We start from the raw sequence: 18,663 nt of genomic DNA, 5'->3' as shown, positions 1-18,663 counted from the left end.
ATAAAACAACAACAAGTATCGTTTACAGAGAATCTCTGACTTAATAAATAATAAAAAAAAACGAAAGAAGAACAAAAAAAGTCATTAAAATAATAATATCCAAATTGCGTTTATTATTTTACTTTTTAAGTAACTCATGGCTAAAAGAAAAGTGTATGTGTGTGTTATAACATTTATAATTTTTGAAATTTTTTAAAATATATTTGCGAAGCAGGGGTCGGTCACTAGTATTATATATGCAAGGTGGCAACCAAGCACTTTTGCAACAAGAGGGCATCCCTTTACAGGCAGCAAAAGACTGGAGAGAAGTCAGTCTTCAGCCGGGGTTCTAAGCCACCAGTTGTTTTGGAAAGTCGTCAGCAGTAGTCAGCTGTTGTCTTCCTTAAGTATCCGTTTTTAATTTCCCCAATTGTATTGGTATTGTATTGTATTCATCCCAAACTACTCTATTTATATAATTCTTGATCTATTTAAATACTTAAACTAATAAGCCGTACATATGTTTGATTATGTTATCAAGCAAAATATTGGCTTAGATGTAATTTTTGCAACGATCGTTCCTGTTGAAGTTATAAGTATACATACATACATACCTAAAATAACGAATATAAGTACATATAATTGATTCGAAATGATGGATTCATAGAACAAGCCTTCGTACCACCTCGGTGTTCAAATGAATGGACGGGCGGACAGGTCTATGTGGATTCGTCTCCTCATGCTAACCACATGTACCTACTATTAGTATAACAGGAGGTGTTCTTCTGGAATCCATTTGCGTGCTCTCTGGTACATTTCGGGTACAGTGTATATAACAAAATATAACGAAGCAGCAGGTTAATCATTGTATTGAGGATTTACCGTTTTGGATCTTAAAGTACTTAGTAGCATATGAATATTACATTTATTGTGGGCAGTATTGAAATTAATCTACATACAAGTTTAATGTTTTGCAATGGGAGCACGGCTGTATAATTTCCTCTATGGCTGATGTCTGAATTGTCAGCTGATTCGAGCACTGAACTTAAAGAGCTTGGCCGATCTCAGCTAATTTCAGCAGATCACTGGCTTATAAGTTTAAAAATGCTCCATAACCTCCCCTGATGAAATTTGACTTGAAAATTAGCCTGCTTATTAAAAGAATAGAATACCAAGTTTGATTATTCTGGCTCTTATATTTAAAAAGAAGGAAATACAAAACGCAAGAACTTTTCGAATCTAGTACAGTTGGTGTTCAGCTCTTTTGATTAATTCGCAAAATTCGTAGAACACGTCGTATTTCAATTTGGTGAGAAATATTTTCTGATCATTATTTTCTTAAAAGCTTACAGCATTAACTGTTAAAATGTGTGTAGTAATTAAAACAAAGATTATATGCGATTATTTATATTATTAGAAAGACATTTTTAATACACCTTTCCCGGAAAAATAAAAAATGTAGAAATACAATTCATTTATTTATTTATTTACTAGCTCTGAAAATTGGTTGAGATTGGTTGTTAAACCTGAATCGTTAGAAGTCCATTAAATACATATATTTAAAAAATGAGCAATCGTCTTTGAAGCACAATTCAAGCTTTAATTGTTGTTGCGTTTCTCCATATACTTTTTTAAAAATATCTTTTCGGCTTTCTGCCTATTTATATGTGGCCCTATTGTACTGGAATTGAGCAGGATTTAAAATAAATGTTGCCTTGGGTCTTCATAAAATTGCTGAAGAGTTTTTGTTGGTTCGAAAGCGGCTTTTCAACAGTATGGCATGCTTCCAGTTACTTTAGATTTAGGATAGGGTCCTCGATTTACTTGGCTCGCTCATGCCTGATGCTGGTGGCCAGGTAGCAGGCCAATACAATGCCGAGTATTTGAATGAAAGCAATGCCAATGCCGACGCCAATTAGGATGACAGCGTTCTTATCGATGCGATCCTTCAGCTTGCCAACGCAGCCCTCCTGAAAGTATTTGTCCCTGCCCAGGGCTGGCGACTCCGTGCAGTGGCCGACGGTGGCATCCACATACTGAGGGCGGCAGCAGCTGGCCGGAAGAGTTTTGTTTGCGCTCATCGTGCGCCAATCGGCTGGAGTGTCCACACCGCAGCACATGAGTTTGCGTTGAATATTGTCCCAGGCCATGGTGTCCTCGCTGCTTGACCTTTTGATGGAATCCTGCAGTGAGTTTTTGACCATTCCTTCGAGATCCTTCTTAAAGACGCTGGCGGCAATGCCGACGGCCAACTCAATGATGAAAATGACGGCCAGCAGCACGGCGTACTGAGAAGTGCATTTCTAAGCTGTAAGAGTGTCTTTTAAATGGGTGGAATAATGTGCTTACCGTCAGTAGTAGAGTGGGCGACTCCTTGATCGCACCGAAGCATCCTAGCGAGGCTATTAGAAATATGATGAGGCCTGTGACGATGAGTACAATGGGAGGAGCAATGACTCGACCCTCCACAAAGTGGTTGAACTCATTCACGTCGGCCAACACAACGGATCCTGCAATAAGAATGCCCAGGCCTGAGAGCTGCGAAGTAAAAATTGCTTTCAATTAAAATCCGATTTAAGACGAGCTAAAAAGTTATGTTAGTCTGTGCCGAATTCCTGCTCTTGTTGCGATTATTACACTCAGAAGTAAGACTTGTAGAACCTTAGTTCAATCATAGTCTAATCTATACTTTTAGTTTGTGTTTCGGCAGTTTTTCTTGATGTCCTTTTTCCAATAAATTACTTGTCGTTACTTATAATTTAGTTGATGTGCAAAGGTAAACGATTTCTTTGAATACTCATTGTGGCTTTAACTAATCTATACAAATAATTTGATTAATGGCTTTAATAAAGCCAGGAACAAGTTATATACTTTGGGTATGAAAGTGCTTCTGTGTTTGTATTTATTTTACTGACCAATTCTAATTGCCAGATAAACATCCGACAGGGTGCACAGCCCACATGCAACCAAACTGGTAAATACAATTCAATCCATTCCATACTCGGGTGCAGGCATTGACCATGCCAATGGCATTTACATATGTCATTGTTATTGTTATTTCTGTTGTGGTTGTTGTTTTGCGTGCTTATCCAAATCAGCCAGCAATACTGCCTAATCGCTGGACATGTCAGCTAGCCTGATTGCCTTATGAGTTACACGCCAGGCTTAGGTCAATACCAAGGCATTAAAGCATTGAGAGTTCATGGCTGAAAAATATTGCCTACTTTTGTGCGCCATTTTTTCTTTTCCTGACTTCTGAGTGAAAGCATTTGTAAAGGACACAAATCAAATCGCTCGAAACAACGAGGTAATTCCAGTTTAATTTGCATCATGCAATTTATTTCAATGGCATATGAAATTATCCCTTTTATAGATAATCATCAACATTACTATTAGACTTATTAGCCAGAGAATGTATATACACACATGGTTGGATGTAATTGAACACTCAGGAATAAAATAGCGGGGCCTGGCATAGCTAAACGAGCTAGCAGTGAGTTTGATCCTGAGTACTTGTATGACTCCCAAGTATGGAATTCCCAATCATTGCATTTAAAAAATTACTAACAGTCTTGAATTCTTTAAGAGTGACATAAAGAAAAATGTTATGCTTCGTGTTATGGCTAAATCTGCAACATAATATATTAATATTAATTGATAATAAAAAAAGAAACAAAGTTCCTATACCCAGGATTGTATTTGTTTTATTGAGCTTACTTGAATCAAGTTTGAATCAAACTTAGATTAAAAATCGAGGCAAAATCGTATTATAATTTCTAATTGGCTAAAACGAATTGTTCATTTAACGTTTGTAAGTGTATGGCTGTATTTAGTTAGTTATGCATAATTGAAAACAATAATATCCATATTAAAAGCAAGCAGCTGTTTATTTATATTTTGTTCCCGCCTTTTAAAGGGAACTTTATTTCTCACTCCACACTGTCTAATCTTTCTAATTTCTAATCTATATTTTGTTCCCGCCTTTTAAAGGGAACTTTATTTCTCACTGCGCACTGTCTAATCTTTCTAATTTCTAATCTATATTTTGTTCCCGCCTTTTAAAGGGAACTTTATTTCTCACTCCGCACTGTCTAATCTTTCATTAGAAAACATTTCAGTCTAAAGCTCCATAAACAAAGCTGTGGGAGCAGTTGTGATTAAACAAGACAAGCGGAAATCGCCTTGTCGGCTCCTGGCTCTAGTCATGGATGTACATACCACATGTATAACAAGAGGTCTACAAACAGAGACAACACAAGCACTATACCAGTACCGTTAATTTGTTAAGTAAAAAACGGGGGAAGAAGGACTGATGGGTCTAGAATTTTCTGCTTCTCTTTTCTGAGTGTAGAAGTTAGATTTGTTTGAATACATTTTGATTACTACTAAGTGCATGAAAAACTATTTGTAGTAGGCAACAATCTAAATATTGTGTTAGCTACCCTAATGGGACTGTGCATTCGCTTTACGACATTGCTCATACTCGTATTATCAATAAATTAATTTTTATAATTTGTAATAGCTACTTATTATGAATTGGTTGTTCAAACATAATCGGATTAGCTTGAATCGCAAACTGCTGGATTATTTAATTTGTTGATTCATTTAGTTTAAAATTTGGTCTCAATCACAGAGAAATGTTCATTATTTATTTATTTTTGGCCTTAACTTACCGCAAAGAGCACATTAAAGGCGAACAGGACATATTTAATTAAACTGGGGCCGCAGGAACGCATTTTTGTTTCAGCTTAGTAATTTTTAATGGGTTTGTCGCACTCAAAATAGATTCCACGGACCATACACGGATATTTGTGTTTGAAATTTAGCTCGGTGATATAATCGTTATCTCCGTTTTGGAATTTGGGCTTCAGGCGCGTGTGCATCTGCACCAAATGGCGTTTGAAAAGGAACTGACCAGACCTGATGCGTGGCGGCGCGAGCAAAGCTAATGACGGCGGCGCTGAAGGCTAGCAACGAACTCCGACGTCATGTTGTGGCCACAGCAGTGTGGCAACGGAAGACCAACGTCAACCACCTCCGCCCCTCCACTCCGCCGTGGGTAATTTGAATGTGTCCAAAAGGAACAGACGACGAAAGCAAGAGTACTCGTAAATGTGAGTAAAAGTTGTTGTTTGTTCCAAAGAAACCCATGGCGTATTCAGGCCAATAGGCAGTTGTTGCCCCCTTCCCTCCTCTGATTAGGTGCTCTGGGTGGCTTGTTCTTTGTAACCCATTTCGTTGATTCCCCGCCTAAGAGGGGAGCCGGGTAGTGGTAGCTGGAATCGGAATCGGCATCGGAATCGGGTCTGAAGGCATTCTTGAATGTGTGACATTTGCATTTTGTGCGACAACAAAACCTGAGGGTATTACTTACTTACCACGCTGGTCAGAGGCTTCGTAGAGTTCGTAGACTTTTGCTTGACTCAATCAATGGGGTGCGAGTTGGAGGTGCTTTGAGGTCATCCATGGCTTACAGCGCTATTGGGCCCAGTGGAAGCGGGGAATGTGAAAAAGTCAACGCACTCATTAGGCGGTGCTATGTTTAGGATTTCCTATTGCTAGTACTATGAACATGGGTGGCTTGGGTGCAGAGTTTGGGGGACAGGCTGGTCGCGAACGACCCCATTGCTGTATTGCCGCGTCGGTTGCTTTAAAGCTGAACTTAGCACTACCCCAATGGCAGCCCTCACTACCATAATACGAAATTAATTGCGTGCTGCCGTGCGACCCACAGTGAAAGTTATAAATGCGGTTCATGAAATAAAATGATAGAGTATCAAAATAATTAGGACTTTCCATTCATTGCTCTAGACGTTGGCCATAAAATCTAAAGAAATAAAATCGAAGCGTCCAAAAGTTCCCGCTAGCATCAGGAGACCTGCCCTGCCACTGACCCCATTGGCCGACTTGCTCCTGCGGCACACCATATCGATATTTCACTTTCCCTTTTCCGGCCCATAGTAGGGTTGCGTGTTTCGCCGCCGGAATTTTCGCAAGAAACAAAAGTTAGGGCCTGCATGCAAAATATCGCCCTAAAAACTGGCCAACTTACGCGTTTTAATTGTAGGTGGTGATGCAAGACTTTTAGCCTCTATCTGGTGTAAGAAATCAGGCAGTCTAATAAACTGCAGGCAGGCGTACCTAAATTTATTTTACAAGTATTTTTACTTGGTATGGCACTAACTGTTGCTTTGGGCGTATTTGGCGGAATTTCGCGTCCATAACTAAGCATAGCTGAACTGTACTGGGGAAAGGATATCTCACAATTTCTTAGTATCAGTTTTTTAAAGCGAAGAGCTTTAAAATTAAAAATTTATAATAGAAGAACTCCCTTTTTTAGCACACTACAAGGTGTTTTCCAAATTAAACAAGACTTCGATCGAGTAATCATTAAAGGTGTTCTTACACAAATTACAAAATAATGTTTTTTTTTTAATTTTATTCATTCTCTCACAATATAAAGATTGTCTTACGGTACTGCGAATCGGCAGGACACTGGTGGCCCTCATGAGTTGAGTTAAAAGGCACTCGAGGTGCTATGGATGGCTGGAGCTTCTAGTCCTAGTAATGGTCTGGACCCTCGTGTTGTTTGCTTAAAAATCCAGAATCCTGAATAGGATGGTTACTTCAGGGTAATCCTTGGGAGTGTGTAGATTCAAGGTGATGTGGTAGAATATTTACAAGTGTAACAGGTGGTTTGTCGATAACTTTAAATCTGTGGTTCGTGTAAACTACTTCGCTTTTGACTATTTACATTTATTGTATGCATAGTCTGTTCAAAAGAAAGGATGATTTTTGAATTTTTTGGAAAAGTATTTATTTATTCATCAATATTCATTTTGTCCCCTCAAAAATAAACCCTTTCAGATATAATGCACTTATGCCAGCGCTTCTTCTAATCCTCCTCAGTCGTTGTTCGATTTTGATTTTATCTCATCAATTGTGGCAAAACGCTTTCCTTTTATTGGTCTCTTCTGTTTTGGGAATAGGAAAAAGTCGCAGGGAGCCAAGTCTGGTGAAAACGGTGGTTGAGGCATAATTACGGTACGGTTTGGGCCAAAAAAACACGAAAAAGCAGTGAGCTGGTGCATTATCGTGAGGCAGAATCCATGTTTTTATCTCCACAATTCCCATCAGCCTTATTGTTTCACGCAAACGTTGCATAACTTCCTTGTAGTATTCCGTATAAACCGTACTGCCTGTTGGCAAGAATCGCCCAATCACTTCTTTGTCTAATATAAGTTAACGCCCCTCCAAGAAGCTCAAACAGCGCTGAAAGAGCTTTGAAGACAAAGCACCTCCAAGACGATCAAGATCTTTAATTGATAATTGAAACTACATGCTCCCTGGGATCACCAGCAAGACTCCTTGGTCAGTGTTGTTCCTGCACCTGAGCTCAACGGTGACCCTTGGAACCACCCTATTAGGACGAAGACCTTAGTACCCTTCCAACACGCTGTTTCGACTTCCTCAGCAGTGTGCAGCACAATAGTAGGAGGGCTTCAGCACGCAACGACCTGGCGACGATCTCACCTTCAGTTCACTGGACAGCCTGCACGAGGATCCTTAGTCATCTTCATTACTACATTTGCCCACGGTCCACAAGGATCTTTGAAAGAAACTCTAAAAAAATAGCGGACAACTATTTGACGGTTCACATCTTATAATTACCTGAGGCTTGTTCCTGAAAATGCTTCAGATTGTGTCTTGGGTTTCTTTTATTATATAAGTAGTAGTAAACGAATGGAACAGTCGAGCCCGCACGACCGTTGAATACCCTATGCCCAGTTTATAGTTTACCGGGCTTGATGAAACTTCATAAATATAGAATTGGTTTCCCTTAGGCTATTCTTAGGCTTACGAAAAAGTTGTAGAGAAACAAAATTTTTAGTTTTTCTTGCATTCCTAAGATCTGTTACCAAGATTTGGGCGGTTTGATCTTTAGAATTCACTCCTACATACTTGTATGTTCAAACGGGTAAAACAGTTAAGCAAACCAATCCATGTATGTACTATAGAGGATGCATTGCAGACCGATTCCATTTAAAAAATTATATCTAGTTTTATTTCATGAATACATAGTATGATTTACAAGAACATTTGTTAGTGGGTGGTATGCAGAGTATTTTGTAAGAACAGACTGATATAATACGATGAGTGGGAGCAACATTTCGAAATATGTACTACTTATAGAGCATGCCACACTATATGCCACGAGCGATAAATACGGCGATGATGAGTGCCAAAACGGACATGGATTGCTTAAGGACACCAGCGCCGCCATCCCTGCAGGGCCATTCGTCCACTTCCGAGCTGTAAGTAGAGTTTAGTGTGGAAGATTGTTGCAAACGTGCATAATTAGCCATGTTATTGGTTCGAATGGGCACAAGAAACACTCATATGGTTTTACAACTATACAAAGTACGGATAGGAGTATGGATAGGGGTAACGAAAATTGCTGGGCGATAGTAGGGGATAGAGGACATGATCTTGTGGCTCTGTTTGCTCATGGGGCACATAGAATGTGGGCTGATAGGTGCGGCGGCGAGTATTTTGAGTTGTTTGTGGTGGTATTTGTGCAGATTGTGCGGTGCTTGTGGTTTCTGGTGATTGTTCGTGCGGTTCTTGCTGTTCTTGTTGTTCTGATGGTGGCTCTTGTGGCTCTGGTGGCTCTTGTGGCTGTTGGTTCTCATGTGGTTGCTGCTGCTGTTGATGGTCATTGTATGAAGTGTGCGTTCTGTAAGAACAGAAGCACAGAATGGGCAGCAAAATGGTGGAAATGTTGTATATACAGATGCACATATAAGTGTATTTGCGTGTTACTATATAGTGTAAGTGCCGTTAGTTACTGAAGCATCTCAGTTAGTTCGATTAATTGCATGCCCTGCGAGCCGTATAAGTAGTGGCCAAAGCTGCTCGAATGTTCCGTTTCGTAAACACCTCTTCACAATTCGTCTCTCTTTCAATTAGGCCTAATGATATCAGTAGAAATCCATTGTCATACCTACCACCGTGCCTCAAGTTTGTTTAGGCCAACGAAAACATTAATGACTCAGTAGAAATACATACAGTTACATACTTATAAGTAGTACGGACTTTTAGTACAGTTTCCAAAAATTTTTGTTTATTAGGGGTACACGCAAGCCAGTAAGACGCGGAGTACGAACTAACCACTCTAATATTGACAAAACGAACAACGCAACACCAAGACAGACACGGGGAAGTACAAAGTAAATTAAACAAATCACTGGACAACAAAAGATATTAGCATACTATTCGAGTATGTATGTGTGTGTGTGTAAGTATAACAGTTACAATTCGAATGGGGGAGACATTTCGATGATTCAGCTTGTGAGTACAAGTATGCGTGTGGCGGAATGTGTGTGTAAAGTACAAATGAGCTATGGTTATGGATAGAGTCTCCCTTTTTTTTTCACTTGGAACAATATTTACTTAACACCGATAACACCGCAGGCCACACGACCGCCAGCATTGCCCGTTTTCTTCGAATCCGTATGATTTCCCTGGCCCAGATCGTCCTCCAATTCGTGCAGAACTAAGCCGCGACCGATAATCGTGCGTTTACCAGTTAGGCTAATGACAGGATCGGTGATTGTTGTGTCCACTTTCCCATCCTTGTCGGCCACAACATTGCCCAAGTCACCCACATGGCGCACTTCGTGCTCGGGCGCGCCATGATCCATCTGTGAAGAACATCCGTTTCAGTATTTTAGTTCCTGTCGCTTACAGGAATTCGGGGGACTACTCACCTTGTCCGGATTGTAGTGACCACCCATGCTGGTGCAGCCGTTACTCAGGTCTCCCTTCTCATGCACATGGAACCCGTGTTTGCCCTCCTTCAGACCCACTAGCTGTATGCGGACGTGGACGTTCTCGCCGCAGGCGTTCTGTGTGAAGGTGACGTTGCCTGAGACTTGTGAGCCATCTGGCTGAACGGGTCCGATTACATAAGCTATGGCCTCCATCGGTGTGTTGCGCTACAAGAGTCCGGAAGATGTTGCCTGAGTTGGAAAACATTGTGACTTCTCTCCAACACTTACCGCATTTGCAGCAGCGCTGAGGGCAGCGCAGAAAGCCACCGATATCAGTACAGTACGAAGCATGTTGGGCTGCAAGGGAAAAGACGATCAAGGTATGAATAATAGGATTAAGGGGGCCATAGGATTGTCTCTAAATATAAAACCATTTGGTATGCATCTTATATGATAAGAGGGCCATACTAGTAAGATCGTCTCTATATATAGAAAAACTTGCAGTTTATTTCCATTTTTTTTTCAGAAAAATTCACTATCAATTAATATTTGTGATTTATTATAAATTATATTTTATTTCGCTTAGTCTAAGAATAGAAGGTCATGAACATCGTACAAAATTCATTGAATTTCATGGTTGGACTATATATTAAGTTCCAGTTCCTATAAGAATTGATAAAAACTTGCCGTAAATTTTGTATGCAAATTATGGTTCTTAAATTATGCGTAAACTTGAGTGTTTATTAAGTGTTTACCTTGCAGGCGAATGGTAAGAGGGTATACAATATGTATAAGGCTTTGGGAGAGAATATGTAACATGAACAAGGACACTCAGCTGAATCGTAATGGAATTAATTCATAATCAGACCATATCTAGCAGAAGTAATCTGTCACAATTTCATAAGAATTTATATATGTCCTGTACCCAAGGGATAATCGGGTATTATTAAATAGTTCAGTTTTTGCAATACTCCGAATTTTTGGTCAGCATAACAACACGATTCGTTCTAGATATGTTTGCTCGTCTGTCCATCTGCCTTTACGAATACGAAAATCTCCAAAAATTCCGAATACCTTATAGATTGAATAACCTATTCTTTTAGTTAAAAACATAGTTGTTTTACTTAATTGTTTTTAGTTCCTGAACTTGTCATACATTTAATTTACATTACATACTTTTAAGCTTAGAGTGCATATCTTCTTTTCTTGAATAGCTTTGCTTGTGTGACTTAATAAAATATGTCTTAGAGATAAGGAACCAACAACATGAATAATGTCTTTTTTACACGTTTTTTTCTGGAACCAATCTAACGTGTTAAAACATTATTAGGTGTACTTGTGTAAATACACATTATATATGTTTTAGATTTAATAAAATTAAGATGAATTCTTGTTCCTAAAAAAAACTTTTTTTCTCCTATTTTGAATTTAAACGATGTATTCTTAAAGCTTGTACCCAAAGGGTAGAAGGCTATACATACTAATTTTGTGCGAATGTATGTAACACACCGAAGGAGGCGTGGCAGACCCCCCAAAGTCGAGTCGATATAGCCATGTCCGTCTGTCCGTCCGTCCGTCCGTCCGTCCGTCTGTATGAATGCAAAGATCTCAGAAAGTACAAGAGCTAGAATAACCAAACTTGGTATCCACATTCTCCTAAGTCCGAGAAAGGCCGAGTTTGTGTTTTTTTTCTGATGCACCCCCCACTATTTGTGGTTTTTTATTACTTTTATAACTTCCGGGCTTGCTCAACTGTTCCCTCTTGTATGTACAGATTATTTTAAAATCGGGATACCCGACTTTAGCTTTTCTACATTGTTTTTATTTAATTGAATTGAATAATTAAACTTCTAAAACTTATTTATAAAATTTGTTAATTCTTTTATTTTTTGTGGGCAGAGGGTATTTTACTTGCTTGCCCGACTGTAGCGTTCTCTCTTGTTTTATACGGTTTTTCCTGGAACCAATCTACCGTGGTAAAACAGATTTAGGTGTAGTTATATCTAAAGGTATAATAGTTACAATCTCCATTTGTCATGTCCATTCATATACATAGGTCCAAGAAAGGGCACGTTTAAGTTTCTGTAGTTTTTCGAATCTTTCTTTTACAGCCCATTTCCTTGTTGTCAAGTCTTAAACTAATAACCCAATTGATAAGAAAGTTGGTTAGTTTTTTAGTGTGTGTGTACGCATAGGTTTCTATTTCTTTTTGGTTATCAATGCAGATGAAGACGGTTGAAGTTCAACTCGCCATAATCTTATCGTAGTTATAGTATGAGGAGCATCATAATAGTTTTTACTGTACTCATACGCAGGCATGTGTATTACACATATAGTACAATACATACGTATGCATGTATGTACGAGTGTGTGTGTACAAGTATGTGTGTAAGTGTAATTCTGATGCGCACGCGAGCCACTTGAAGGCAATCGGACGTCATCGAATGTCAGCGCACGACAAAAATAAATTGTCACTTAGACGGGCCGGCACCTCGTTCCTTGTGCGGAATTGAACCGCCTGAGCCTAACCTTAATTTATTAAGCAAAAGCGAATCATATGTCATTCACACAGTGCATTGAGAGTATTTTAGCAAGTGAGTGTATAATTTAAACAGCCTTTTCGCGGGGCTAAGTGCTCGCAATATACGAGTACATAAATAACCAACCTGGCCAACATGTTGCCCGTCATTCAGCGAAGGTCAATATTCATACAGAAACAATCTCTTTTTGTAGGCATACTAGTAGTTTAATAATAATAATGAACTGATGAGCTACGAGATACTTGTATGTACATATATTAATAATGAAAAATGTGGGGGATATTTGTTTACCGCCTGCACCAGCTGGCATAAAATCAAAGTCAATTGTTTATTTGTTTACTGCCTTTTACCTATGAAGCGCTCTTTCTACGTGACAGCCTGCATATTTATTTATTTATATTTTAAAATTGATACTTCTTTCTGCGTTTCTAATCACATTTGCACACGTAACTATTTAGAACCGTTGATTCGATTGAAGAGAGCACAGAAGCAACTGATTCGCCAAGAAATATGCGCACTATCGATATGCTGATGGATAAGATACGTTTATATTATTTATAGTACTTGTGAATGACTGGCATAGGGCTAATTTATATTGGAGAACTATAACACAACGTAATGTTCTTACTTATTGCTAATCATTGTGGTTATAAGTACTTGTATCAAATATGCGCTATTAGAATGGAGCGCCCAGTTGATTGATTCGAAAATAATGGGCCTGAAATGCTTTGTGCTACTTTGCTTTGTTGTAAGCTTATACACTTAAAAAAACAAGGAATAATGTTCGATATTTAAAAATAGTTACCTTACAATTCTTTCATTCAATACATTTTAATGTTACAAAAAAGGTATGTAGAAAGATGGTATGTAAGAGGTATGTAAAGAAGAAGAAATTTTGTCTCTTAATTTTGTAGGACAAATGTATGTTCCATATTTCAGTAAAATATTATTTCAATAATTGCAGTCATTCAAAAACAATTACTGTGGAAATAATTAGCGCACAAATTCGTCCTCCTTAACAGAATAACGTTTTTTAAAATTAATTTCGAAAAGGTATTTTGCAGTAGAAATCTATGTATGTAGTATTAACGGAAAATTGTTATTGATTCTGTTTAAAGATCTATTATTTGTGCAAATTAGTTGCATTTCTGATGGCTTTTCACAGCTTTGGAAACACTCAAAAAATCGCAGCCTATTGTAATACGAGTAGTTTGAAATAACCTTGCTTCTCAATTAACATTTAAAATTAATGGCTATTTATACACCCATATATAATTAACAACTCACGCTTCTCCTGTAAACAATACAAGTGGATGCACAAATTTACATACAATATGAAGGCACTTGAGTGGAATTCCAGCGCCATGCCGTAATTACTTTTACTCCCATGATTCTACAATAGGCGTAGCAAAAACTCAGATTCGAGAGATAAGAACCGTGTATAAATTGCAATATAGATAGCAAATTGTCAACACTTGTTACTGTCAATCTTCTTTTTTTGGAATGCCATAAATCCGGTTGCTGTGATCGGAATATAAAGATGTCGAGAAGTGCAACCGGAGGAGAGGAAAGAAACTGCATTGCGACTTTCGGTGTCGATTTTGGGTTTCTTTCAGCTTATGTGTGAGTTATTGATACATTTATATATGTAGTCAAGTATGTACATAGTATGTATGTATGTATATGTATAAGCACTTAAGCATAGAAGAACTACCTACATTCACAGTAGGACTGGTTATAAGACCTGGCCCAAGGGCATCTTAAAAGTAGATGATTGCAAAATGCTTAAAGTGTTTCCATTTATTAGTACATATTATGTATGTATGTATGTACATCAAAATGATCATTTAGGTACATATATATGTAAGTACAGGTATGTAGGTGTGCATATATACCCGTACATACAAGTACTAGTCCGCAAGTACACACATTAATATATAAAGTGAGGAAACCGGTTCACTTAATGCGTTTTAAAAACAAAAAAGAACACTTCAATTAAAAATTGAGGCGTTGCGATTTTTGAACATATTTTTTTATTTTTATCGCCGGACAGTTGTGGGATTGTAACTTGGAAACACTTTTTGCTTCTATCCTACGTACATTTGTATAGCAAAGCAGTTATTATATGTCTCTCTGTGTATTTTTGTTCGCACTTTAAATTCATTCTAGCAGTAGTTGCAACTATTTTTATACACTCACCTTGTTAGCGACTGTTTTGATATATTAATTAAATAAACGCCAGTAATGCAAAATTATCCGCGTAAGCTGTCAACGAACCGTGATGTTTGAGCGCTGAGCCGAAACTGTTTTAAGCACTCGGCGTTGCCAGCGTAAATCAACTGCGCATTGCGCACGCGAGCAGCGACGGCACCTGAGATTACAAAGCCGCTGAAGGTGCGAGTTGCCTCTACGTGCTCTCAGTCTCTGTGCTCTCTCATATCTATCGCACGCTCATCATACCCTGTACCCAAAGGGAACACAAAGCACTTATACATACATACATACTCATATTACACGAAGAGATGTGTCGGTGTAGCCCTGCACGACTGTTCGTCTGCATGGGACGCAAAGATCTTGGCAACTATAAGAGCTAGATCTTCGAAATTTGGTATTCGTATTCCCCTAAGCTCTTATCAGAATCTCATTGGAGTTTGTATTTCTTACCAACATTTGAAACATTTATTTGTTTATAGCCAAAACATTAATCTCAATATTATACACCTAATTTTGTTTTTTCATGGTCTTTTTTTTACACAATTTTGATATAACGCAATTAAAAAGTGCATTTATATTTCTTTAGAGATAAGGAACCCATCACCTATTTTTGCATATGATCAATGTGATTTTTTACACGGTTGTTTCTGGAACCAATCTACCGTGTAAAAACAGAATTAGGTGTACATATGAACACATACATACATACGTACATAAGTATTTTTAACAAGAATTAAATTAAATCAGGAAATAACAAGAGAGAACGCTCAAGCCCCACAGTGAAATAACCTGTACCCAGCCAAATTTCCGGCACTGCGTTTTATTCAAAATTCAAAAAATAATAATAATAATAAACACGTCCTTTCTCGGACTTAGGATATCCTTTTGAGATCCTTGCGTTCATCTCGACGGACGAACGGACAGGTCTAGATCGACTCCTCTCGTCATGCTTATTAAGAATATAAATGTATACAGTGAAAACTCTCTTGGCAGGACACTCACGGTCGTCCAATTTTTGTCCGCCCAAGGGGAGTGTCCGCTTAAGGGGATACTTAAATACTTTATACACCGATCGAATGTTTTAGAAAACGTGCCCGCCGATGAGCGTGTCCGGATAAAAGAGGTGTCCATTAAGGGAGTTTTCACTGTATTTTATGGAGTCGGAGATTCACACACCTAATATACCCTTTTTACCCTACGGATACAGGGTATAAAAACACGATCTTGTTTTTTCTCAGACCTAGACATCGGACGTAAATTTTAAAACTCTTATCCCTTGGGTACAGGATAAAACTTAAACAAAAATGTTAACTTAGTACTTTTTTCGTAGTGGGTAGAGTGTTCTTTGTGGCGGTCTCGCACGACTCTAGCATTCCATTCATGTTCTGTTTTACGTTGTCGCCTTCTATCGGCTTATCTCTCTTATTGATTCTGGTTTGGCTTATCAGCTATCACCGTTGGCGACTTGCTTAAGCATCAAATAACTTAAATATATGTACATACTTATGTACATATAGTACGTGTACTAATTATGCATTCTGACTCAGCTCTTATGCTTATGCAATATATGTACATACTTGTATGTTTGTCAGATAAATACATAGCGCGAACACGCCAACGTGCGTTTCATTTGTTTCGCGTATCAACTGTGGTTTACACACATACATACATATGTAAATATAGTATGTACAAATATGCACATACGATGTACATATATGGGTATGTGCATAAACAGAACCCCATTTATGAAATGCACGCTCATTATCCATGTACATACATACATATGTATGTAAGTGTTTGCCTCTAAAATGCTGGCAGAAATAGTTAAACTGCTCGATGGAAACTCCGAAGAATAGAACGAGCTAAGAGTTACTTGGTTAACGATGAAGCTATAAACATACATACGTATACCCTTAACTGTGCTAGGGGTTTCAAATTATTGTAAGTCCTTACTACCTATTTTTTGTGGAAAAGCTTTTTAAAGTTGTGTTGTGATTTGGTCATTCGTGGTCAAAGTTTGCGGCTCATGAATGGTGCAACGCCATCAGACAACAACATTCTAAATCTTCAATCTGGTTCCAATATCTTTATAGGCAAAAATATGTTTTTTTTTCTTCTTTTTTTTCTGTTTAATCAAAGCATTGAAGCCGTGCATTCAGATTAGCACCTTAACAATACATTTTTACAAATATAAAATAGCCCAACCTCGAGCACTTCCGCGCGAGGATTAATAAGTTAGTGGTGGCTTATGCTTATCTAAATGTTTTGAAAAAACCTAATCGTTTCAGTCTTCGCAAAGGTCTAGCAGGAAGGAGTCCTCTGGCGAGCAAACTGCGGTGACTCAGAAGCCTGTCACTGTATCTACTTGTATGCCTTCCAATCTGCTCCTCCATGGTGAACAGGCTTAGGTCGGTGAAGGGTCGTGCCGCTCACGTACCAGGGGCAGTTGGTAATTTGCCGTAATGCACAGTTTTGCAGAACCTGGATGCGCTTATAATTAGATTTTTCGGCGATCCCCCAAATTTGAATACCGTACAGCCATTTCGGAGCTATGCAGTGGGCATAGACAGCTCTTTTTGCTCTAAGTGGCATAGTGCTCCTTCTATTTAGTAGCCATCGCAACTGTTGCATTCTCTGGCCACATTTTAAAAAAGATGTTCAAACAAAAATTTTATCTAACTCATAACAATTACTATATATGACAGGCTGTAAAATAATGGCCGTTCTCTACATTCTACCTGTGTCCGTCCAAAATAAATGTGGAGCAGTAGTAATTGAACCAAATATACCAAATAGGAAGGCATTCCGATTTATATTCGTCTCGCCATGCTGATCTTACTTGTATATATTCTTTTTGTTTCTTTCGGGGATGGCACGGTTACACATGAAAAACAATTTACCCGTACACTTTTAGAGAAGGGTATAAAAAATGCTTAATGCATCGCTAATAGTTCATCTCCAAATAAAAAACCATGTTCGAGTTTTAGTTGCAACGCAAGCTGCAGATCTTTAAACCCAGATTCAAAACGACAGCCTGATCGTAATTCGATTTATTGACAACTCAAGATAATAATACACGCCGCTACATAAGCTTTTCCCCAATAGCGCCCATATTGCAATTGTTAAATCTATCAACAACCCCGATTCTACAAGTAATAAGAACATCATTTTCGTATCAACCCGACTGTTGGAATCCCTATATCTGCCATTATTCTTGGTACAGCCATCCAACTAAAATGTCTAAATAAAAGAGTGTAGTTAGAATTGCAGTTTATAAAATAAATAATCAGCTGAGAATTACAAGTATAGCCGCCGCACCACCGTTGTGCACATTTTAATTTGAAATCCATTAAATAATGCATTTCAATTTGACTTTCCTTGGGCTTGTCAGAATTTTCGGCTGTTACTTTCAACCGATTTCAAATATGGCTAGATTCTGGTATGATATCAGATGTAAGCTATTGACTTGAATTCAGAAAAATATAAAGCTTTCATATCCTGAACTCAGGCCTAAGTCATGAGATAGAAAATAAATTCAACTTATAGTTGTATACCGTAGTGTTAAAAGGATATATTAGGTGTGTGTAAAGTATCTAAAGGTATCAAAGGATGCATCTCCAACCCCATAAAGTACATATTCTTAATCAGCAATACGATACATATTAATATAGCAATGACCGTCTGTCTGAATGAACGCCTGGATTTCGGAAACGGTTACTAGAGTCTATTTTTTTTTTGAGTTTTCCATCTTTCCCACGCCGCAGAATAAATATTGTCAACACGAACTAAAACTATGCTTAGGCAGCTAATTTATGATTCCCTATTTTCATCTAAATTGGTGAATTCTAAGAAAAGTTATTGGCAAAACAATTTTATTCCTATCGGGATAGCTCGACTCTAATACTCTCTTGTTATATATATGCAATTTTTTTGAGAAAAACAATCCTTTTTTGAGCATATTGGAAATCTAACTAATATTTAGATTTTTCTATTATTTGTGAAACATTCTCAAGGTTCTGTCATATGATTGGAGATACGTATATAGACTACCTTCAGGTCCATCGGTGTTAAAAAAAAAGATACAAATAAGAGCATTGATTTCCTGTCATCAAACAGTATTTCTAAAAAAGCGTATTTTTTGAATACATTTTGTTTTC

General features: G+C 38.1%; 2 protein-coding genes across 2 annotated transcripts; both read right to left on the bottom strand.

The window, feature by feature from the left end:
* Positions 1 to 1,593: 1,593 nt before the first annotated feature.
* On the bottom strand, positions 1,594 to 4,715 carry LOC115634182 (CD151 antigen). The gene is made up of 3 exons (XM_030531767.1): positions 4,653 to 4,715; positions 2,329 to 2,517; positions 1,594 to 2,267 (listed from the first exon to the last, which is right to left on the bottom strand). The coding sequence occupies exons 1-3, from the start codon at positions 4,713 to 4,715 to the stop codon at positions 1,800 to 1,802; spliced, it is 720 nt and encodes a 239-aa protein (XP_030387627.1). The 3' UTR covers positions 1,594 to 1,799.
* A 3,301-nt stretch (positions 4,716 to 8,016) lies between these two features.
* Positions 8,017 to 14,579, bottom strand: LOC115621728 (extracellular superoxide dismutase [Cu-Zn]). Its single transcript, XM_030515460.1, has 5 exons — positions 14,492 to 14,579; positions 10,041 to 10,109; positions 9,750 to 9,977; positions 9,433 to 9,683; positions 8,017 to 8,292 (listed from the first exon to the last, which is right to left on the bottom strand). The coding sequence occupies exons 2-5, from the start codon at positions 10,101 to 10,103 to the stop codon at positions 8,184 to 8,186; spliced, it is 651 nt and encodes a 216-aa protein (XP_030371320.1). The 5' UTR covers positions 10,104 to 10,109; positions 14,492 to 14,579; the 3' UTR covers positions 8,017 to 8,183.
* Positions 14,580 to 18,663: the final 4,084 nt, after the last annotated feature.

Source organism: Scaptodrosophila lebanonensis, unplaced genomic scaffold (assembly GCF_003285725.1).
Source record: "Scaptodrosophila lebanonensis strain 11010-0011.00,11010-0021.00 unplaced genomic scaffold, SlebRS2 tig00000001-arrow-pilon, whole genome shotgun sequence".
NCBI lineage: Eukaryota > Metazoa > Arthropoda > Insecta > Diptera > Drosophilidae > Scaptodrosophila > Scaptodrosophila lebanonensis.
The sequence above is the reverse complement of the archived record's forward strand: the minus strand, read 5'-3'. Positions and strand labels throughout refer to the sequence as shown.